Source organism: Phyllobates terribilis, unplaced genomic scaffold (assembly GCF_046119375.1).
Source record: "Phyllobates terribilis strain yellow unplaced genomic scaffold, ASM4611937v1 Scaffold_14__1_contigs__length_39327217, whole genome shotgun sequence".
Taxonomy (NCBI): Eukaryota; Metazoa; Chordata; class Amphibia; order Anura; family Dendrobatidae; genus Phyllobates; species Phyllobates terribilis.
The window spans coordinates 13,028,681-13,052,482 of NW_027362774.1; the positions used below are offsets into that span (position 1 = coordinate 13,028,681).

At 51.8% G+C, this 23,802-nt stretch overlaps 1 protein-coding gene across 4 annotated transcripts; it reads right to left on the reverse strand.

Annotated features, from left to right (window-relative positions):
* Positions 1-3,539: 3,539 nt before the first annotated feature.
* Positions 3,540-23,713, reverse strand: LRRC36 (leucine rich repeat containing 36). Of its 4 annotated transcripts, none has more exons than XM_073659695.1 (14): positions 23,548-23,713; positions 21,776-21,903; positions 21,490-21,682; positions 20,442-20,541; positions 11,520-11,593; positions 10,745-10,818; positions 10,419-10,473; positions 9,834-10,226; positions 5,765-6,048; positions 5,460-5,616; positions 5,281-5,384; positions 4,628-4,751; positions 4,434-4,548; positions 3,540-4,344 (listed from the first exon to the last, which is right to left on the reverse strand). In XM_073659695.1, exons 1-14 carry the CDS (start codon positions 23,618-23,620, stop codon positions 4,140-4,142), a joined length of 2,079 nt encoding a protein of 692 aa, XP_073515796.1. In that variant the 5' UTR covers positions 23,621-23,713; the 3' UTR covers positions 3,540-4,139. The 4 variants fall into 4 exon arrangements, with proteins under 4 accessions (XP_073515796.1, XP_073515794.1, XP_073515795.1 ...); XM_073659693.1 differs by having other exon boundaries at positions 5,759-6,048; positions 23,548-23,712; XM_073659694.1 differs by having other exon boundaries at positions 5,759-6,048; positions 10,425-10,473; positions 23,548-23,711.
* Between the last annotated feature and the right edge of the window lie 89 nt (positions 23,714-23,802).

The window sequence follows — 23,802 nt, forward strand, 5'->3', positions numbered from 1 at the left end:
TTTGGTGATCCAGCACAATGATGGGTACAATAGGCTGAATTCAGACATCGATGCACGGAGTGGCCGCAGGTCTCCCCACCCAGAACTCCACAGCCGCCTATATGCCCACCATGTGGTGGAGTCTGGGACGGTCAGTACTCGGCCCTTATTTCACAGATGTCTGCATTGGGCTCCATTATTGGTGGATGGCACAGGTGTCTGTGAGGCCGGGCCGCTGATACCTCGCACATAACCCGCGGTTTACAATTGATGTGACGTTGTCTTTTCAATGCATTGATCCTTGCATCTGTTAATAAACCCTTTTCACCAGCGCTTGTGTCAGGTCTCATTTCATTTAACTTTTTTTTTTCCAATGGATGAAAATGACTGATGCCAGCGCTAAAAATCAATGTATTTGGGGGATGTCTGTTAGGTGCGGCAATGTTGGGTAGAGATGGAGCATGTTTGATTTCAGTATGCCCAATCGTCTGTTCCTGCAGAACATAAGCCAGCACCGCTTTCTAAAAAAAACTTGTGACCACTCGGCCAAGCCTCACCCTAAGATGGCTGCACATGGACAAGGTGGGATAGATATATATATAATTTTTTTTTTTTTTTATTTGTCATCCGTGAGCTAATAAAATAAATATATAATCTTTCATAGGACCAGTTTCCCATCTTACAAAACTGTAATGTAGGCAAAATCGCAAGCTATGGGATCCGTTTTTTTTTTTTCTCCTCTTACACCATGCATTTTTTTTTGACTATTCCCCCCAAAAAATCTGCAGATCCGCACGGCTTCATTAAATTAAAGGGATCAATTTTATCAGATTGTACTCATCAGTTATACGCTCATGTGAGCGAGACCTATCCCTGATCTGCTGCAACAACATGTGCAATGAATGCCAGAGCCGTCGTCATTTAATCATTGATTTTATATAAAATATTATGAAGAAATATACAAAGTGGGGATATAAAAATAATACAGATATTTACAGACATTTTCCCTGTGATTACACTAACCAATTTTCCTGAGAATAGAGGTACTCTCACACTGATGGGAGTACCGAGCGGACGTGGCTCGGGCCCACCGTATAGGACTGGCACTTGACGAGTTAGAAAATAATTTGCCAAGATGATGATGGTTTAAACCAGAAAAATCATTGCTGCTTGTGCTTTTAAAGGGGCGGTCTACAGTCATGGCCAAAAGTTTTGAGAATGACACCAAAATGATATTTTCCCATGATCTGCTGGCCTCTGGTTTTTATTAGTGTTTGTCTGATGTTTCTATCACATACAGAAATATAATTGCAATCATATTATGAGTACCAATAGGTTATATTGACAGTTAGAATGAGTTAATGCAGCAAGTCAATATTTGCAGTGTTGCCCCTTCTTCTTCAAGACCTCTGTAATTCTCCCTGGCTGCTCTCAATCAACTTTTGGACCAAATCCTGACTGATAGCAGTCCATTCTTGCATGATCAATGCTTGCATTTTGCCAGAATTTGTTGGTTTTTGTTTGTCCACCCGTCTCTTGATGATTGACCACAAGTTCTCAATGGGATTAAGATCTGGGGAGTTTCCAGGCCATGGACCCAAAATCTGTTATGTTCCATGAGCCATTTAGTTATCACCTTTGCTTTATGGCAAGGTGCTCCATCATGCTGGAAAAGGCATTGTTGGGCGCCAAACTGCTCTTGGACGGTTGGGAGAAGTTGCTCTTGGAGGACATTCTGGTACCATTCTTTATTCATGGCTGTGTTTTTAGGCAAGACTGTGAGTGAGCCGATTCCCTTGGCTGAGAAGCAACCCCACACATGAATGGTTTCAGGATGCTTTACAGTTGGCATGAGACAAGACTGGTGGTAGCGCTCACCTCTTCTTCTCCGAATAAGCTGTTTTCCAGATGTCCCAAACAATCGAAAAGGGGATTCATCAGAGAAAATGACTTTGCCCCAGTCCTCAGCCGTCCACTCCCTGTACCTTTTGCAGAATATCAGTCGGTCCCTGATGTTTTTTCTGGAGAGAAGTGGCTTCTTTGCTGCCCTCCTTGAAACCAGCCCTTGCTCAAAGAGTCTCCGCCTCACAGTGCGTGCAGAAGCACTCACACCAGCCTGCTGCCATTCCTGAGCAAGCTCGGCACTGCTGGTAGTCCCATCCCGCAGCTGAAACAGTTTTAAGATACGGTCCTGGCGCTTGCTGGTCTTTCTTGGGCGCCCTGGAGCCTTTTTGACAGCAATGGAAGCTCTCTCCTTGAAGTTCTTGATGATGCGATAGATTGTTGACTGAGGTGCAATCTTTGTAGCTGCGATACTCTTCCCTGTTAGGCCATTTTTGTGCAGTGCAATGATTGCTGCATGTGTTTCTTTAGAGATAACCATGGTTAACTGAAGAGGAACAATGATACCAAGAACCAGCCTCCTTTTAAAGTGTCCAGTGATGTCATTCTTACTTAATCATGACTGATTGATCGCCAGCCCTGTCCTCATCAACACCCACACCTGTGTTAATGGATCAATCACTAAAACAATGTTAGCTGCTCCTTTTAAGGCAGGACTGCAATGATGTTGAAATGTGTTTTGGGGGTTAAAGTTCATTTTCTGAGCAAATATTGACTTTGCAAGTACAGTAATTGCTGTTAAGCTGATCACTCTTTGACATTCAGGAGTATAGGCAAATTGCCATTACAAAAAATGAAGCAGCAAACTTTGGAAAAATTACTATTTGTCTCATTCTCAATACTTTTGGCCATGACTGTAGAATTAGAAAAAACATGGCTGCTTTCTTTCAGATCATGGGTTGTGTGTGTCAACTCCGTTCACTGCAATACCGTGGTCAGCAGCCATGCTTTATTTAATCCTGGACAGTCCCTTTAACCCCTTAACAACCTTGGGAGTTTTCGTTTTTTTGCTCCCCTTCTTTCCAGAGCCATAGCCTTTTTATTTTTCAGTCAATATGGCCGTGTGAGGGCTTGTTTTTTGCAGGTCGAGTTGTACTTTTAAAAGCCATTACTAGTTTTACCATATCGTGTACTGGAAAACGGGGAAAAAAAATTCCAAGTGCGGTGAAATTGCCAAAAAAATGCAATACCACAGATGTGTTTTTTTTTTTTTTTTTTTACCACGTTCACTGAATGCTAAAACTGACCTGTCATTCTTATTCCCCAGGTCATTACGAGTTCGTAGACACCAAACATGTATAGGTTCTTTTTTTCTTTTTTTTTTAAGTGGTGAAAAAAAATCCAAAGTTTGCTTAAAAAAAAATAAAATAAAAAAAAAAAAAAAAAAAAAATGGCACCATTTTCCTGGATCTGGGGCCGGGTGAGGGCTTATTTTTTGCGCAACGAGCTGAAGTTTTTATTGATACCATTTCGGGGTAGATCCAATATTTTGATCGCCCGTTATTGCAATGTTGTGGCGACCCAAAAAAAAAATGTAATTCTGGCGTTTAGTATTTTTTATTTTTTCTCATTTCGCCGTTTACCAATCGGATTAATTCTTTTTTTTATATTGATTGGGTGATTCTGTACACGGTGATACCAAATATGTGTAGGTGGGGTTTATTTTTTTATCATTTTATTTTGAATGGGGCAAAAGGGGGTGATTTAAATTTTTTAAAAACTTTTTGCATGCTTCTATAGTCTCCATGGGAGACTAGAAGCAGAGCTTGTTTGATCGCCTCTGCTACATACAGATGATCAACAGATCACCTGGATGTAGCAGAAATGGTCTTCTGCTATGAGCGCCGACCACTAGGTGGCGCTCATAGCGACCAGCTCATGACAACCACTGGGGTCTGCTGGAGACTCCAGGTTGTCATGCTGACCTGCGATCACGTGATGGGGTCACCGATGGGCGGGGTAAGTGACGCGCTTCCGGCGCGGCGCTGTTAAATGCCGCTGTCAGAGATTGACAGCGGCATTTAACTAGTTTACAGCTGTGGGTGGATCGTGTTTCCACCTGTGGCTGTTGCAGGCACATGTCAGCTGTAATAATCAACGGACGTGCCCGGTTCAGTGCGGGCTCATTACCAGAGCCCTCTCTGAACCGGGTGTCAGGACGTAATAATACGTCCTATGTCATGAAGGGGTTAAGGGTGCGATCATGATTGATTAATGTATGTTACCCTGACAGCGGCGCCCCCTTTGCGCAGGTGACTTTATAACGGGCACAGGCTGAGCCTCTCCAGCGTCCTGTAATGCCCAGCACTGTGAGATAGCGGGGCGCTGGGCTCGGTCGCCTCGCTGTATCGGGGTCGCTCCGTGCTCGTCCTGTCCGGGGACGTTCCTCGAGGCTTGCTCACGGCATTCGGGGAGATTTTATTCAGTTGTTGTAGGAGATATTCATTGGTGCAGACTAATGACCTGCAAGAAACGGAACAGACATGGCAGCATGAACACAGGATGGCGGGGAGCCGCAGGAGGAGCAGACTTTAGTGTCTGTATAGATGCACCTCTGGCTGTTGTGTAACAGGTTCACCGTCTCCTGCAGTTTGTTGGTTTTCTCCAGCTGCTGCTGCAGTGATTCCACCTGGAGGCTGAGCCGCTCGTACTTCTGCCGCAGATCATCTGGAAGTAAGAACATCAGATTCGGTTAGTGCGAGATATTGGCGCGGCGTCCGTACCCCTCTGTCTTAAGGGGAAGCACCTTGGGGCGGCGAGGATCTGCCTGTTCCTTCTTTCCAGGCCGCCTGGTTCTCCAGTTTACACACTCTGCTCTGTAAGAAGTGATTTTCCTCCATAACTTTTATCAACTTCAGTTTTGCAGAGTCCTAAGGAAAGAAGGCGCGGAGACGAGAGCGTCAATCGGGGGTACGAGAAGCTCGGAGAAATACAATTTTTTTTTTTTTTTCATTGCATAGGAGAAAGTTAAATTGTCCTCTTAATGAGGTGCAGGGAATAAATACGCTTGACCAGAGGATCATAAAATGGAGTTTGTGATCATTTGAGTAAATCGCTCCAAGTGTAATAAAGGACACGCCATGATAAATGTGACGGATTTTTTTCTTTTACAAGGTCAGAAAATGAAATGTATGCCCGCTATGAGCAGATGAAGACTTGTGAAAAAAGTTTTGACCTTGTGCCATGAAGTTTAATAACCCGCTCCTGGTATAACATGTCCCTTTTTTTTTTTTTACAGTCTTAATAAGTAAAATGTAAAAATCAAATTATTTGACTTTTTGGAGCTTAGTTTATGTTGAAAAAAATGGTGTAAACTGCTTGATAAATGTGGGCTGTTGTTTGCAGACATGGCGGCTGTGGAGTAGTTCTAGATACACAGATGCTCCTAGCACAACCTACTGTGGTCTCGCCATCATTGTCGTCTTGCCTGGGACTGCCTGTCGGATGCGCCTGTGATCCGGGGCTCGTCGAGCTCAGACGTGACAGCAGATCCCGAGCAGGTCCTGGCGGGAAATAAGCATTAAATCTACGGTCTCTTACGAGGCCTAATATTACACGCTGTGATCCGGTGCACTCACCCAGGAACCGCTGGTTCTGTAGCAGGGATCCTGAGCCGTTCCAGTACCGGTCTACTAAGTCCATGAGCTGGTGCAGGACGTCATTGACGCCGGGACCCTCGCCAAAGCCGGGGCGCTCTCTCTTTTTCAGCTCGTTTCCACTCCATAAATCATCAGTCTACAAAATAATACAATCGAGGTGAGCTCTAAAGATCGGATCGTTAATATAAATCACCGGGGCCCGCTATAAGACCCCGGGGCCCGCAGGTACCTGTGCACTTACACTGACCGGAGGGGACAGCAGGTACCTGTGCACTTACACTGACCGGAGGGGACAGCAGGGAGTTCAGGCTGCCGGCTCTTTTCATGCCATTTTGTGCCACAGACAGGCTGTCGAACTTCGCGCCGGACCCTCTATCCGGACCCCACCAGTTCTTGTCTCTGAATTCTGGGCGGCTCGGGCTTTTTCCTGTGGACAGGGGAGCATTTGCCAGGGTGGGTTTAGATGGCAGCGTGTACGTCTTGGAGACGTCGGTAAAACCTTTTCTTAAGGCAGAGAGAGAATTGGATGACGTGGAAGGATCTGTCAGATGTGTGGTCACGTAGAGATCTACCGAGGGAAAATACAACCGGAATATTACACAGGACGGAAGCTTTAGGCCACGTTCACACATTCAGTATTTTACATCAGTATTTGTAAACCAAAACCAGGAGTGGGACAGTCAGAGGAAAAGTATAATACAAACTCGTCACCACTTGTGTATTATCACCACTGCTGGTTTGATCTTACAAATACTGATGGAAAATACTGAACATGTGAACGTGGCCTTACATGGAAGCTGGTGGCCGCTCTCAGGACCCAGTGTATATATATATATATATGTGTATGTGTGGCGGCGGCTCTTGGCACCCAGTCTATACATTGGGGGAAATAAGTATTTGATCCCTTGCTGTTTTTGTAAGTTTGCCCACTGACAAAGACATGAACAGTCTATAATTTTAAGAGTAGGTTAATTTTAACATTGAGAGAATATCCCCAAAAAAATCAAGAAAATGACATTGTATAAATTAGATCTTTTTTTGGCATTTTGCGGTGAGAAATAAGTATTTGATCCCTTGTAAACCATTATGAGTTCTGGCTCCTACAGACCAGTTAGATGCTACTAATCAACTCGTTACCTGCAGTAAAGACAGCTGTCTTACATAGTCACCTGTATAAAAGACTCCTGTCCACAGACTCCATTAATCAGTCAGACTCTAACCTCTACAACATGGGCAAGACCAAAGAGCTTTCTAAGGATGTCAGGGACAAGATCATAGACCGGCACAAAGCTGGAATGGGCTACAAAACCATAAGTAAGACTCTGGGTGAGAAGGAGACAACGGTTGGTGCAATAGTAAGAAAAGGGAAGAAATACAAAATGACTGTCAATCGACATCGATCTGGGGCACCATGCAAAATCTCACCTCGTAGGGTATCCTTAATCATGAGGAAGGTGAGAGATCAAACTAAAACTACACGGGGGGAACTTATTAATGATCTCAAGGCAGCTGGGACCACAGTCACCAAGAAAACCATTGGTAACACATTACGCCTTAAAGGTTTAAAGTCCTGCAGGTCCCCCTGCTCAAGAAGACACGTGCCGGCCCGTCTGAAGTTTGCCAATGAACACCTGGATGATTCTGACTTATTGGGAGAAGGTGGTGTGGTCAGATGGGAAAAGAATTGAGCTCTTTGGCATTAACTCAACTCGCTGTGTTTGGAGGAAGAAGGATGAGTACAACCCTACGAACATCGTCCCAAGCGTGAAGCATGGTGGGGGAAACATTTTACTTTGGGGGTTCTTTTCTGCAAAGGGGACATAACGACTGCACCGTACTGATGGGAAGACGGATGGGGTCATGTATCGCGAGATTTTGGCCAACAACCTCCTTCCCTCAGTAAGAGCATTGAAGATGGGTCTTCCAGCATGACAATAACCCAAAACACACAGCCAAGGCAACAAAGGAGTGGCTCAAAAATAAGCACAGTAAGGTCATGGAGTGGCCTAGCCAGTCTCCAGACCTTAATCCCATAAAAAACTTATGGAGGGAGTTGAAGCTCTGATTTGCCAAGCGACAGCCTCAAAATATGAATGATTTAGAGATGATCTGCAAAGAGGAGTGGACCAAAACTCCTCCTGACATGTGCGCAAACCTCATCATCAACTACAAACAACATCTGACTGCTGTGCTTGCCAACAAGGGTTTTGCCACCAAGTATTAAGTGTTGTTTGCCAGAGGAATCAAATAATTATTTCTCACTGCAAAATGCAAATAAATTTATACAATGTGATTTTCTTGATTTTTGTTGGATATTCTATCTCTCAATGTTAAAATTATAGACTGTTCATGTCTTTGTCAGTGAGCAAACTAACAAAAACAGCAAGGGATCAAATACTTATTTCCCCCACTATATATATAGGGTAAACAACTGCTCTCAGGACCCTGTATGTATATATATATATATATATATATATATATATATATATATATATATATATATACACATATATATATATACACACATACATATATATACACATATATACATACATATACACATACACATATATACATATATACACATATACATACATATACACATATATACATATATACACATACATATATATATATATCTATAGTACAGACCAAAAGTTTGGACACACCTTCTCATTTAAAGATTTTTCTGTATTTTCATGACTATGAAAATTGTACATTCACACTGAAGGCATCAAAACTATGAATTACCACATGTGGAATTATATACTTAACAAAAAAGTGTGAAACAACTGAAAATATGTCTTATATTCTAGGTTCTTCAAAGTAGCCACCTTTTGCTTTGCTGCTTTGCACACTCTTGGCATTCTCTTGATGAGCTTCAAGAGGTAGTCACCGGAAATGGTCTTCCAACAATCTTGAAGGAGTTCCCAGAGATGCTTAGCACTTGTTGGCCCTTTTGCCTTCACTCTGCGGTCCAGCTCACCCCAAACCATCTCGATTGGGTTCAGGTCTGGTGACTGTGGAGGCCAGGTCATCTGGCGTAGCCCCCCATCACTCTCCTTCTTGGTCAAATAGCCCTTACACAGCCTGGAGGTGTTTGGGGTCATTGTCCTGTTGAAAAATAAATGATGGTCCAACTAAACGCAAACCGGATGGAATAGCATGCCGCTGCAAGATGCTGTGGTAGCCATGCTGGTTCAGTATGCCTTCAATTTTGAATAAATCCCCAACAGTGTCACCAGCAAAGCACCCCCACACCATCACACCTCCTCCTCCATGCTTTATGGTGGGAACCAGGCATGTAGAGTCCATCCGTTCACCTTTTCTGCGTCGCACAAAGACACGGTGGTTGGAACCAAAGATCTCAAATTAGGACTCATCAGAGCAAAGCACAGATTTCCACTGGTCTAATGTCCATTCCTTGTGTTCTTTAGCCCAAACAAGTCTCTTCTGCTTGTTGCCTGTCCTTAGCAGTGGTTTCCTAGCAGCTATTTTACCATGAAGGCGGCTGCACAAAGTCTCCTCTTAACAGTTGTTGTAGAGATGTGTCTGCTGCTAGAACTCTGTGTGGCATTGACCTGGTCTCTAATCTGAGCTGCTGTTAACCTGCGATTTCTGAGGCTGGTGACTCGGATAAACTTATCCTCAGAAGCAGAGGTGACTCTTGGTCTTCCTTTCCTGGAGAGGTCCTCATGTGAGCCAGTTTGTTTGTAGCACTTGATGGTTTTTGCAACTGCACTTGGGGACACTTTCAAAGTTTTCCCAATTTTTCACACTGACTGACCTTCATTTCTTAAAGTAATGATGGCCACTCGTTTTTCTTTACTTAGCTGCTTTTTTCTTGCCATAATACAAATTCTAACAGTCTATTCAGTAGGACTATCAGCTGTGTATCCACCAGACTTCTGCACAACACAACTGATGGTCCCAACCCCATTTATATGGCAAGAAATCCCACTTATTACACCTCACAGGGTACACCTGTGAAGTGAAAACCATTTCCGGTGACTACCTCTTGAAGCTCATCAAGAGAATGCCAAGAGTGTGCAAAGCAGTCATCAAAGCAAAAGGTGGCTACTGTGAAGAACCTAGAATATAAGACATATTTTCAGTTGTTTCACACTTTTTTGTTAAGTATATAATTCCACATGTGGTAATTCATAGTTTTGATGCCTTCAGTGTGAATGTACAATTTTCATAGTCATGAAAATACAGAAAAATCTTTAAATGAGAAGGTGTGTCCAAACTTTTAGTCTGTCCTGTATATATATGGGAGGCAGGTGCTCTCAGCACAGTGTATACACGATGTGTATAGTATATATACGGTATGGGATGCGGCTGCGGACGTACCCGAGCTGAGTCTCAGCAGTCTGTCTCTGCTCGTCTCCTCCGTAGACTTCTGTCGATCTCTGTATTCTGCACTTTGTCCGATGTCGTTGAGGATGTCGGCATTAACCCTTGAGCGCTCGCTGCCGGCGGACTCCTTCCTTACCGGCGTAGATGTCAGGTAGGTATTTTTGTAGCTGAACGCCGAGTCCGGTTTATCTAAAGGGATGAATGCCGGTGTTCCGGTGCTGATGAAATCGTCTCCGCTTTCTAATCGTCGGCCTAAATCCTCTTGTTTTGGAAATAGCTCTGAAATGGTCGACTCTGCAAACGTGACGCGTTGGGCTTCTTTGGTGCGTGACGAGGGACCCGGAGAACGGAGGGATGAGCGCGGCGGTGACGGTAAAGAGCGGTATTCTGCAAATTACACAAAGCACTCTTTTATTTCTTAGACGTGGACCCTGAGGGGTACAAGTGCAGCGATGAAGCCTGTACAGGCCGGGCCAGTGCTGTGTATTACACGTGTGATTAATGCAATGGCTGAGGGTCACTCCCTGCGATAATTAGTGTTGTTAGTAACGAGTTATTGAAGTGAATCTGTAATTATACCAATACCGTCGTCAAAGTCGCTCTGCGGCCGCACGGACGACTGCTGCTCCTCGGTCTGTGAACGCAGAGAGAGGGGAACACGTAAGGGTACAAGGAGGAAAACTGATCAGGATTTGATGAGAATTTAACGCAGATCCTCTATTATGAGCGTCAGCGACCTTCTGCTGCTGTTAAACTACAACTCCAGTTATGTGGGTATTTGGGAGTTGTAGTTTCACAATAGCTGGAATGCTGACCCCTGGCAAATCCAACAGGTGTGAACAAGGCCTAATACACCCACAGCCCCGTCACAGACAGATTTATCCAGGTCAGGGAAGAGAATATACCTGATATTTAGCTGCAGAGCTTCCCTTCGTGTAATCCTGACGTTCCTTCCCCCGGTCGTGAATCTTGCCGTAATCTAAAAATGGGATTGACATCATAAAATTCAGTGTGAATATACGCTATATACTATTAGTAGATTATTTTTATGTTCTTATCGATACCATTTTGACGCTTGATCGTTTTTTCTTTCATTTTTTTTCTAGCAGAAGTGCGGCTGCCGAAAAAAAAAAGCAATTCTGAGATTTCAATTTTTTTTTTTAGCTTTATGGCGTTTGTCGTAGCACGAGAACGTATTCGCCCACCTGCCTTAGCCGACAGTGACCGGTGCATCCCTCAGACCGTACGCCTTAAATCTCTGACAGCAACATGTAAGGAGTTAACAGCAGCAATCAGGGCTCTGATCGCTGCTGTTAGACATATGCTTGCCATGGTGCAAGCTAAGCTCCTAATAACTTTAGTTTTTACCCCTACCCCTCCAAAAAAAAGACTTTTAAATGAGTTCACGAAGGATTATGTAGAACAGACACCTGAAACAGGTAGAAAAGCTCCGGCTGCAGAAAGACTCGAGCACTCGACCTCCTGGACATCAGGCAGGCAGAAGGTCTCTGCTGCAGCGCTCCTATTAATTACTATGTCACGGAAAGACTGCCTGATACCAACACTATACAGGTCCTATAACATCAGAAATATCTTTCCTGGGTCAACGGCGTTATTTACATTGCAAAATATGCTCCATAAATATTTCCCATTTTATGAGATTCCCTGCCTGTCTGTTACCTGCGCTGCTCAGGGTAAAATCCAGGTGAGCGTTTGCTGATGTCTTCTGCAGGTAAGTGGGACTTTTTTCAAAGCTGAAAGACACAAATCATATAAAAATCCTGTACGTCAGTGTGTCCCAAAAGGGAAGACGGCCACGTCCACCTCCAAAGCAGAAGTAATCTGCAATATGAGGAGCTATGCGACTGCAAAGGGCCCATGTGCTGCTCTTATTTTATATAAAATGTAAAGTGTTATTTATTTTCATACATTTCCTGCAAGACGAGATATTGCAATTTCTGATTAAATGTAGATGAGGAAATTAACCGCTCGTCCCCATCACTGTGCACCTACCTCCCCAAACGCTCGCCCCCATAGCTGTGCACCTACCTCCCCAAACATTCGCCCCCATGGCTGTGCACCTACCTCTCCTAACGCTCGCCCCCATCACTGTGCACCTACCTCCCCAAACGCTCGCCCCATCGCTGTGCACCTACCTCCCCAAACGCTCGCCCCATCGCTGTGCACCTACCTCCCCAAACGCTCGCCCCCATCGCTGTGCACCTACCTCCCCAAACGCTCGCCCCCATCACTGTGCACCTACCTCCCCAAACGCTCGCCCCCATCGCTGTGCACCTACCTCCCCAAACGCTCGCCCCCATCGCTGTGCACCTACCTCCCCAAACGCTCGCCCCCATCACTGTGCACCTACCTCCCCAAACGCTCGCCCCCATCGCTGTGCACCTACCTCCCCAAACGCTCGCCCCCATCGCTGTGCACCTACCTCCCCAAACGCTCGCCCCCATCACTGTGCACCTACCTCCCCAAACGCTCGCCCCATCGCTGTGCACCTACCTCCCCAAACGCTCGCCCCCATCGCTGTGCACCTACCTCCCCAAACGCTCGCCCCATCACTGTGCACCTACCTCCCCAAACGCTCGCCCCCATCGCTGTGCACCTACCTCCCCAAACGCTCGCCCCCATCGCTGTGCACCTACCTCCCCAAACGCTCGCCCCATCACTGTGCACCTACCTCCCCAAACGCTCGCCCCCATCGCTGTGCACCTACCTCCCCAAACGCTCGCCCCCATCACTGTGCACCTACCTCCCCAAACGCTCGCCCCCATCGCTGTGCACCTACCTCCCCAAACGCTCGCCCCCATCGCTGTGCACCTACCTCCCCACACGCTCGCCCCCATCGCTGTGCACCTACCTCCCCAAACGCTCGCCCCCATCACTGTGCACCTACCTCCCCAAACGCTCGACCCCATCACTGTGCACCTACCTCCCCAAACGATCGCCCCATCGCTGTGCACCTACCTCCCCAAACGCTCGCCCCATCGCTGTGCACCTACCTCCCCAACCGCTCGCCCCCATCGCTGTGCACCTACCTCCCCAAACGCTCGCCCCCATCACTGTGCACCTACCTCCCCAAAAGCTCGTCCCCATAGCTGTGCACCTACCTCCCCAAACACTCGCCCCCATGGCTGTGCACCTACCTCTCCTAACGCTCGCCCCATCGCTGTGCACCTACCTCCCCAAACGCTCGCCCCCATCACTGTGCACCTACCTCCCCAAAAGCTCGCCCCCATAGCTGTGCACCTACCTCCCCAAACACTCGCCCCCATGGCTGTGCACCTACCTCTCCTAACGCTCGACCCCATAGCTGTGCACCTACCTCCCCAAACGCTCGCCCCCATGGCTGTGCACCTACCTCCCCTAACGCTCGCCCCCATGGCTGTGCACCTACCTCCCCTAACGCTCGCCCCCATGGCTGTGCACCTACCTTCTCTAACGCTCGCCCCCATGGCTGTGCACCTACCTCTCCAAATGCTCGCCCCCATCGCTGTGCACCTACCTCCCCTAATGCTCGCCCTCATCGTTGTGCACCTACCTCCCCTAAAGCTCGCCCTCATCACTGTGCACCTACCTCTCCTAACGCTCGCCCCCATCACTGTGCACCTACCTCCCCAAACGCTAGCCCCCATAGCTGTGCACCTACCTCTCCTAACGCTCGCCCCCATCACTGTGCACCTACCTCTCCTAAGGCTCGCCCCCATGGCTGTGCACCTACCTCCCCAAACGCTAGCCCCCATAGCTGTGCACCTACCTCTTCTAACGCTCGCCCCCATCACTGTGCACCTACCTCTCCTAAGGCTCGCCCCCATGGCTGTGCACCTACCTCTCCAAACACTCGCCCCCATGGCTGTGCACCTACCTCTCCTAACGCTCGCCCCCATCACTGTGCACCTACCTCTCCTAACGCTCGCCCCCATGGCTGTGCACCTACCTCCCCAAACGCTCGCCCCCATCGCTGTGCACCTACCTCCCCAAACGCTCGCCCCCGTCGCTGTGCACCTACCTCCCCAAACGCTCGCCCCCATCACTGTGCACCTACCTCCCCAAAAGCTCGCCCCTATAGCTGTGCACCTACCTCCCCAAACACTCGCCCCCATGGCTGTGCACCTACCTCTCCTAACGCTCGCCCCCATCACTGTGCACCTACCTCTCCTAACGCTCGACCCCATAGCTGTGCACCTACCTCCCCAAACGCTCGCCCCCATGGCTGTGCACCTACCTCCCCTAACGCTCGCCCCCATGGCTGTGCACCTACCTCCCCTAACGCTCGCCCCCATGGCTGTGCACCTACCTCCCCTAACGCTCGCCCCCATGGCTGTGCACCTACCTCCCCAAACGCTCGCCCCCATGGCTGTGCACCTACCTTCCCTAATGCTCGCCCTCATCGTTGTGCACCTACCTCCCCTAAAGCTCGCCCCCATCACTGTGCACCTACCTCTCCTAACGCTCGCCCCCATGGCTGTGCACCTACCTCCCCAAACGCTCGCCCCCATAGCTGTGCACCTACCTCCCCTAACGCTCGCCCCCATGGCTGTGCACCTACCTCTCCTAACGCTCGCCCCATCACTGTGCACCTACCTCTCCTAACGCTCGCCCCCATCACTGTGCACCTACCTCTCCTAACGCTCGCCCCCATGGCTGTGCACCTACCTCCCCAAACGCTCGCCCCCGTCGCTGTGCACCTACCTCCCCAAACGCTCGCCCCCGTCGCTGTGCACCTACCTCCCCAAACGCTCGCCCCCATCACTGTGCACCTACCTCCCCAAACGCTCGCCCCCATGGCTGTGCACCTACCTCCTCTAACGCTCGCCCCCATGGCTGTGCACCTACCTCCCCAAACGCTCGCCCCCATCGCTGTGCACCTACCTCCCCTAATGCTCGCCCTCATCGTTGTGCACCTACCTCCCCTAAAGCTCGCCCCCATCACTGTGCACCTACCTCTCCTAACGCTCGCCCCCATCACTGTGCACCTACCTCCCCAAACGCTAGCCCCCATAGCTGTGCACCTACCTCTCCTAACGCTCGCCCCCATCACTGTGCACCTACCTCTCCTAAGGCTCGCCCCCATGGCTGTGCACCTACCTCCCCAAATGCTAGCCCCCATAGCTGTGCACCTACCTCCCCAAACACTCGCCCCCATGGCTGTGCACCTACCTCTCCTAACGCTCGCCCCCATCACTGTGCACCTACCTCTCCTAACGCTCGCCCCCATGGCTGTGCACCTACCTCCCCAAACGCTCGCCCGCATGGCTGTGCACCTACCTCCCCAAACGCTCGCCCCCGTCGCTGTGCACCTACCTCCCCAAACGCTCGCCCCCATCACTGTGCACCTACCTCCCCAAAAGCTCGCCCCCATAGCTGTGCACCTACCTCCCCAAACACTCGCCCCCATGGCTGTGCACCTACCTCTCCTAACGCTCGCCCCCATCACTGTGCAACTACCTCTCCTAACGCTCGACCCCATAGCTGTGCACCTACCTCCCCAAACGCTCGCCCCCATGGCTGTGCACCTACCTCCCCTAACGCTCGCCCCCATGGCTGTGCACCTACCTCCCCTAACGCTCGCCTCCATGGCTGTGCACCTACCTCCCCTAACGCTCGCCCCCATGGCTGTGCACCTACCTCCCCTAACGCTCGCCCCCATGGCTATGCACCTACCTCCCCAAATGCTCGCCCCCATGGCTGTGCACCTACCTCCCCTAATGCTCGCCCTCATCGTTGTGCACCTACCTCCCCTAAATCTCGCCCCCATCGCTGTGCACCTACCTCTCCTAACGCTCGCCCCCATGGCTGTGCACCTACCTCCCCAAACGCTAGCCCCCATAGCTGTGCACCTACCTCCCCTAACGCTCGCCCCCATGGCTGTGCACCTACCTCCCCTAACGCTCGCCCCCATGGCTGTGCACCTACCTCTCCTAACGCTCGACCCCATGACTGTGCACCTACCTCCCCTAACGCTCGCCCCCATGGCTGTGCACCTACCTCCCCTAACGCTCGCCCCCATGGCTGTGCACCTACCTCTCCTAACGCTCGCCCCCATCGCTGTGCACCTACCTCCCCTAACGCTCGCCTCCAACGCTGTGCACCTACCTTCCCTAACGCTCGCCCCCATCGCTGTGCACCTACCTCCCCTAACGCTCGCCCCCATCGCTGTGCACCTACCTCCCCTAATGCTCGCCCTCATCGTTGTGCACCTACCTCCCCTAAAGCTCGCCCCCATCACTGTGCACCTACCTCTCCTAACGCTCGCCCCCATGGCAGTGCACCTACCTCCCCAAACGCTAGCCCCCATAGCTGTGCACCTACCTCCCCAAACACTCGCCCCCATGGCTGTGCACCTACCTCTCCTAACGCTCGCCCCATCGCTGTGCACCTACCTCCCCAAACGCTCGCCCCCATCACTGTGCACCTACCTCCCCAAAAGCTCACCCCCATAGCTGTGCACCTACCTCCCCAAACACTCGCCCCCATGGCTGTGCACCTACCTCTCCTAACGCTCGCCCCCATCACTGTGCACCTACTTCTCCTAACGCTCGACCCCATAGCTGTGCACCTACCTCCCCAAACGCTCGCCCCCATGGCTGTGCACCTACCTCCCCTAACGCTCGCCCCCATGGCTGTGCACCTACCTCCCCTAACGCTCGCCCCCATGGCTGTGCACCTACCTCCCCTAACGCTCGCCCCCATGGCTGTGCACCTACCTCCCCTAACGCTCGCCCCCATCGCTGTGCACCTACCTCCCCTAACGCTCGCCCTCATCGTTGTGCACCTACCTCCCCAAACGCTCGCCCCCATGGCTGTGCACCTACCTCTCCTAACGCTCGCCCCCATCACTGTGCACCTACCTCTCCTAACGCTCGCCCCCATCACTGTGCACCTACCTCTCCTAACGCTCGCCCCCATGGCTGTGCACCTACCTCCCCAAACGCTCGCCCCCATCGCTGTGCACCTACCTCCCCTAATGCTCGCCCTCATCGTTGTGCACCTACCTCCCCTAAAGCTCGCCCCATCACTGTGCACCTACCTCTCCTAACGCTCGCCCCCATCACTGTGCACCTACCTCCCCAAACGCTAGCCCCCATAGCTGTGCACCTACCTCTCCTAACGCTCGCCCCCATCACTGTGCACCTACCTCTCCTAAGGCTTGCCCCCATGGCTGTGCACCTACCTCCCCAAATGCTAGCCCCCATAGCTGTGCACCTACCTCCCTAAACACTCGCCCCCATGGCTGTGCACCTACCTCTCCTAACGCTCGCCCCCATCACTGTGCACCTACCTCTCCTAACGCTCGCCCCCATGGCTGTGCACCTACCTCCCCAAACGCTCGCCCCCATGGCTGTGCACCTACCTCCCCAAACGCTCGCCCCCGTCGCTGTGCACCTACCTCCCCAAACGCTCGCCCCCATCACTGTGCACCTACCTCCCCAAAAGCTCGCCCCCATAGCTGTGCACCTACCTCCCCAAACACTCGCCCCCATGGCTGTGCACCTACCTCTCCTAACGCTCGCCCCCATCACTGTGCAACTACCTCTCCTAACGCTCGACCCCATAGCTGTGCACCTACCTCCCCAAACGCTCGCCCCCATGGCTGTGCACCTACCTCCCCTAACGCTCGCCCCCATGGCTGTGCACCTACCTCCCCTAACGCTCGCCCCCATGGCTGTGCACCTACCTCCCCTAACGCTCGCCCCCATGGCTGTGCACCTACCTCCCCTAACGCTCGCCCCCATGGCTATGCACCTACCTCCCCAAATGCTCGCCCCCATGGCTGTGCACCTACCTCCCCTAATGCTCGCCCTCATCGTTGTGCACCTACCTCCCCTAAATCTCGCCCCCATCACTGTGCACCTACCTCTCCTAACGCTCGCCCCCATGGCTGTGCACCTACCTCCCCAAACGCTAGCCCCCATAGCTGTGCACCTACCTCCCCTAACGCTCGCCCCCATGGCTGTGCACCTACCTCCCCTAACACTCGCCCCCATGGCTGTGCACCTACCTCTAACGCTCGACCCCATGACTGTGCACCTACCTCCCCTAACGCTCGCCCCCATGGCTGTGCACCTACCTCCCCTAACGCTCGCCCCCATGGCTGTGCACCTACCTCCCCTAACGCTCGCCCCCATGGCTGTGCACCTACCTCTCCTAACGCTCGCCCCCATCGCTGTGCACCTACCTCCCCTAACGCTCGCCTCCAACGCTGTGCACCTACCTTCCCTAACGCTCGCCCCCATGGCTGTGCACCTACCTCCCCTAACGCTCGCCCCCATCGCTGTGCACCTACCTCCCCTAATGCTCGCCCTCATCGTTGTGCACCTACCTCCCCTAAAGCTCGCCCCCATCACTGTGCACCTACCTCTCCTAACGCTCGCCCCCATGGCAGTGCACCTACCTCCCCAAACGCTAGCCCCCATAGCTGTGCACCTACCTCCCCAAACACTCGCCCCCATGGCTGTGCACCTACCTCTCCTAACGCTCGCCCCATCGCTGTGCACCTACCTCCCCAAACGCTCGCCCCCATCACTGTGCACCTACCTCCCCAAAAGCTCACCCCCATAGCTGTGCACCTACCTCCCCAAACACTCGCCCCCATGGCTGTGCACCTACCTCTCCTAACGCTCGCCCCCATCACTGTGCACCTACCTCTCCTAACGCTCGACCCCATAGCTGTGCACCTACCTCCCCAAACGCTCGCCCCCATGGCTGTGCACCTACCTCCCCTAACGCTCGCCCCCATGGCTGTGCACCTACCTCCCCTAACGCTCGCCCCCATGGCTGTGCACCTACCTCCCCTAACGCTCGCCCCCATGGCTGTGCACCTACCTCCCCTAACGCTCGCCCCCATCGCTGTGCACCTACCTCCCCTAACGCTCGCCCTCATCGTTGTGCACCTACCTCCCCAAACGCTCGCCCCCATGGCTGTGCACCTACCTCTCCTAACGCTCGCCCCCATCACTGTGCACCTACCTCTCCTAACGCTCGCCCCCATCACTGTGCACCTACCTCTCCTAACGCTCGCCCCCATGGCTGTGCACCTACCTCTCCTAACGCTCGCCCCCATCACTGTGCACCTACCTCTCCTAACGCTCGCCCCCATCACTGTGCACCTACCTCTCCTAACGCTCGCCCCCATGGCTGTGCACCTACCTCCCCAAACGCTCGCCCCCGTCGCTGTGCACCTACCTCCCCAAACGCTCGCCCCCGTCGCTGTGCACCTACCTCCCCAAACGCTCGCCCCCATCACTGTGCACCTACCTCCCCAAAAGCTCGCCCCCATAGCTGTGCACTTACCTCCCCAAACACTCGCCCCCATGGCTGTGCACCTACCTCTCCTAACGCTCGCCCCCATCACTGTGCACCTACCTCTCCTAACGCTCGACCCCATCACTGTGCACCTACCTCCCCAAAAGCTCGCCCCCATAGCTGTGCACTTACCTCCCCAAACACTCGCCCCCATGGCTGTGCACCTACCTCTCCTAACGCTCGCCCTCATCACTGTGCACCTACCTCTCCTAACGCTCGACCCCATAGCTGTGCACCTACCTCCCCAAACGCTCGCCCCCATGGCTGTGCACCTACCTCCCCTAACGCTCGCCCCCATGGCTGTGCACCTACCTCCCCTAACGCTCGCCCCCATGGCTGTGCACCTACCTCCCCTAACGCTCGCCCCCATGGCTGTGCACCTACCTCCCCTAACGCTCGCCCCCATGGCTGTGCACCTACCTCCCCTAATGCTCGCCCTCATCGTTGTGCACCTACCTCCCCTAAAGCCCGCCCCCATCACTGTGCACCTACCTCTCCTAACGCTCGCCCCCATGGCTGTGCACCTACCTCCCCAAACGCTAGCCCCCATAGCTGTGCACCTACCTCCCCTAACGCTCGCCCCCATGGCTGTGCACCTGCCTCCCCTAACGCTCGCCCCCATGGCTGTGCACCTACCTCTCCTAACGCTCGACCCCATGACTGTGCACCTACCTCCCCTAACGCTCGCCCCCATGGCTGTGCACCTACCTCCCCTAACGCTCGCCCCCATGGCTGTGCACCTACCTCTCCTAACGCTCGCCCCCATCGCTGTGCACCTACCTCCCCTAACGCTCGCCTCCAACGCTGTGCACCTACCTCCCCTAAAGCTCGCCCCCATGGCTGTGCACCTACCTCCCCAAACGCTCGCCCCCATCGCTGTGCACCTACGTACCCTAATGCTCGCCCTCATCGTTGTGCACCTACCTCCCCTAAAGCTCGCCCCCATCACTGTGCACCTACCTCTCCTAACGCTCGACCCCATGACTGTGCACCTACCTCTCCTAACGCTCGACCCCATGACTGTGCACCTACCTCCCCTAACGCTCGACCCCATGACTGTGCACCTACCTCCCCTAACGCTCGCCTCCAACGCTGTGCACCTACCTCCCCTAACGCTCGCCTCCAACGCTGTGCACCTACCTCCCCTAACGCTCGCCCCCATCGCTGTGCACCTACCTCCCCTAAAGCTCGCCCCCATCGCTGTGCACCTACCTCCCCTAACGCTCGCCCCCATCGCTGTGCACCTACCTCCCCTAAAGCTCGTCCCCATCGCTGTGCACCTACCTCCCCATCTTCATCTCCGGCATCTCCTGCGTTTTATAGTCCTTCAGTCGGAAAGTAAATTTTGCATTTTTCCTTTCGCTGTCCCTCACCGGACGCTCGTCTGGAAACAAGGACATAGCTGCTGTGAAGTTTTCGATATGACTTTCCGCCGTACCTCCCTCCAGGATTTAGCTGCTGTTGAGCTGAGGCTGCGATCGGACTCGTGATGGCCCCGGCTGACGGTTGGGTCAGGTTTGCAGAGTTTCCTGGTTGGAGCCATAGCAACTCCCCGTGGAGGACACAACACAAACCTGGGCAGGGACCGGAGCCCCCCCCCCAGCTCCATTATTCATTAACCTCTTCACTGCTGCGTCCTCATAAGAACAGGCTGTTATTACAGCATCAGTGCACGAATATACAATGCAGGAACTACAACTCCCAGCATGTGCCGGGATGTAAAAAATGTATTTTGCACGGTCCAGTCTCTGCACAATTTATTCTAGAATGAAAAGTTCTGCAACTTTCCCATTCATTATTGCATTTTGGTGGTTTTTCGCCCGTTTTTTATGTCTTTTTTTGTCCTGTTTATCATTGTGAGCGACATTTTTTGTTCTCCAGATTTTTGCAGCCGATTCACCAATTGCAAATATTAAAAAAAAAGTGCATTTTATGCAGCCCAAACTTTTTTTTTTGCACCGTGACTTTTTGTTCTACAGTTTTTTTTTTTTTTTTACATTTTGTGCAAAATTCACAAAGATTTTGTTGCAAAAAAAAAAAAAAAAAAAAGTGACTTAAAAAAAAAATAAAATAAAAAAGCAAACGATGAATCGGGCCCTATGTCTACCAATTTGTTACTGTAATCTTAATTCCTGCTTCCTGTCAGTGAATGGAGGCATTCCGTCTTACCCTCCTCACACCTGGGGGTTCGTTACACTGGCGTCCTCTATAATACATTTTACCTGCACACATGGTAGAAGACTATCCGGGCCGGAGTGTTGATGGGTGCAGCTCACAGAGGATGGTCCAATGAGGTTTCCATTCACTGACAGCAAGCAGATCACTCGCTCACCTAGTGTTTCCACCGAGCCTAAAGTACAGATGACGGTGAGGCGGTAACCGGCGTCCTGTCTGGTGACCGGGTTGAGGCGCAGATCCAGGGTCTTCAGATGCGACAGCGATCGGAGGCGCTCGACCTCCTCCAGGGATTCGATGTCATTATAGTACAGATTCAGGGAGCGAAGCGCGTGGAGATATTCAATGCCCTGCAGGAAGATACAGGCGGAGAGACAAGAGGCTGCCGTTCCCTTCAATCACCGCTTATCTCCAGACATTAGATCCTACGCGCCGGCCCTTACCTGTAAGCTGACGATCAGATTTCTGGACAAATCCAGCGATCGAAGACTTTGAAAATTCTTAAACGCGTCTCCCAAAGTGAGGATCTTCTCTCTGTACGTCCCCGGGAGGGTCAGAGACTTTATCGTGTCTTGGAAGAGGGAGAAAAGAATAAGAGGAGTTAATAGATATAGATACAGTATAGAAATTACAGCAGAGGGGCAGGTGTGATAGGACAGGTCTATATCCGGTGCTGTATCCGTGTACAAGACATGAGCGGGATGTGATAGGACAGGTCTATATCCGGTGCTGTATCCGTGTACAAGACATGAGCGGGATGTGATAGGACAGGTCTATATCCGGTGCTGTATCCGTGTACAAGACATGAGCGGGATGTGATAGGACAGGTCTATATCCAGTGCTGTATCCGTGTACAAGACATGAGCGGGATGTGATAGGACAGATCTATATCCGGTGCTGTATCTGTGTACAAGACATGAGCAGGATGTGATCCTCTACAGACGTCCATACAGCGAGAAGACGTCTCCAGAGGAAGGAGAAGGTCTGAAACTGGCAGAATATACTTTATATTCTGCTTTTCTCCATTTTCAGCATCTCTGCTCTCTCGGAGGGGTACACATTGCGATTCGCAGCAGGAGGTGGGGGGTGATTCTCAAGGCAATACTTGGGGCAACTCTCAGGGAAATTCTCGGGGTGACTCTTTAGGGCGATACTCGGGGCGACTCTCGGGGAGATTCACAGGGTGATACTCGGGGTGATTCTCGGGGTGACTCTCGAGGTGATTCTCAGGGTGATACTCGGAGCGACTCTCGAGGAAATTCTCGGGGTGAATGGGGGCGATTCGTGGGGTGACACTTGGGGCGACTCTCGGGGAGATTCTCAGGGTCATACTCGGGGCGACTCTTGGGAAGACTCTCGGGGCGACTCGACGTGATTCTCGGGGCGACTTTTGGGGTGATTCTCGGGGAGATTATAAGGGTGATACTCGGGGCGACTCTCAGGGTGACACTCGGGGCGACTCTCAGGGTGACACTCGGGGCGACTCTCAGGGTGACACTCGGGGCGACTCTCAGGGTGACACTCTGGGAGATTCTTGGGGTTAATCTGGGGGCGATTCTCATGGAGATTCTTAGGGTGATTATCAGGGCGACTGTTGGGGAGATTCTCGGGGAGATTCTGGGGGCTCCCGTCTGGCGGACACCAGACCGAGCAAATGTCCCAGCACCAGCTCTAGTTAATTAACAAGATTGTTTCCATTCACTGACAGTGCGCGGACCTGGCCGGTAATCACGACCCCCGGCTCCGGTAATCACGACCCCCGACTCCGGACCCCCGATTCACTCATTTGCATTTTATTTTATTTTTTTTTAGTTATTTTTAAGCAAACTTTCTTTTCTCGTCTTGCAGTTTTTGTCGCCGTTCTCCTAGATGTCGGACGCGGCTCGATGAATTTAACGCCAAATTTTTTTTAAAAAAATGTATTTCCGTCTTTTACCTTTTTTGCAGCGTTTTAGAGCAAAAAAAAGGAGGAGGAGGAGGAAGAGGAAGAGGAGGAGGAGGAGGAGGAGGAGGAGGAGGCCGCGCACAACAATAACAAAACTTTTTTTTAAAAAAATTGCAATTGATAAATCAGACGCAAATGTCAGGAAAAAAAGAAAACAGAAGGAGGTGGGCAGAGCGGCCTTAAAGGGGCTGTCCATGCTGCCATGGAAACCCCGTAGTGCCTTGGTGCGCCGGTCCCCCCCCGCGGGTGCCGTCAGTGCCCGCCCGTTACCTGCCGTCCCCGCCTGCTGCCCGGCTCTCCCGCACACCCAGCTCTCCCTCAGGTGAACCCTCCTCACCGCCATTGCATTCAATGGGTGCAGCCTCGTCAACACTCCCCCTAGCAACGGCGGCAAACAAGGGTCGCGGGAAAGGTTCCGGGGGAGAGCGGGAAGGGCGCCCGGCAACACATCGGAGACGGGACTGACCAATAGGCAGCAGCGGCAGGAAGATGTGGGCGGGGTGAGTTGTGAGAAATCGCTATTGG

What these genes read in the sequence shown, in the direction of transcription:
- LRRC36 (XM_073659693.1), bottom strand. Translation starts at nt 23,620, where the DNA reads ATGGCGGTGAGGAGGGTTCACCTGAGGGAGAGCTGGGTGTGCGGGAGA. An exon ending in GCAGCAGGCGGGGACGGCAG is followed by an intron (nt 21,904 to 23,547) that starts GTAACGGGCGGG and finishes CCCTCTTCCAAG; the next exon opens with ACACGATAAAGTCTCTGACC. An exon ending in CCGGAGATGAAGATGGGGAG is followed by an intron (nt 11,594 to 20,441) that starts GTAGGTGCACAG and finishes TGTGTCTTTCAG; the next exon opens with CTTTGAAAAAAGTCCCACTT.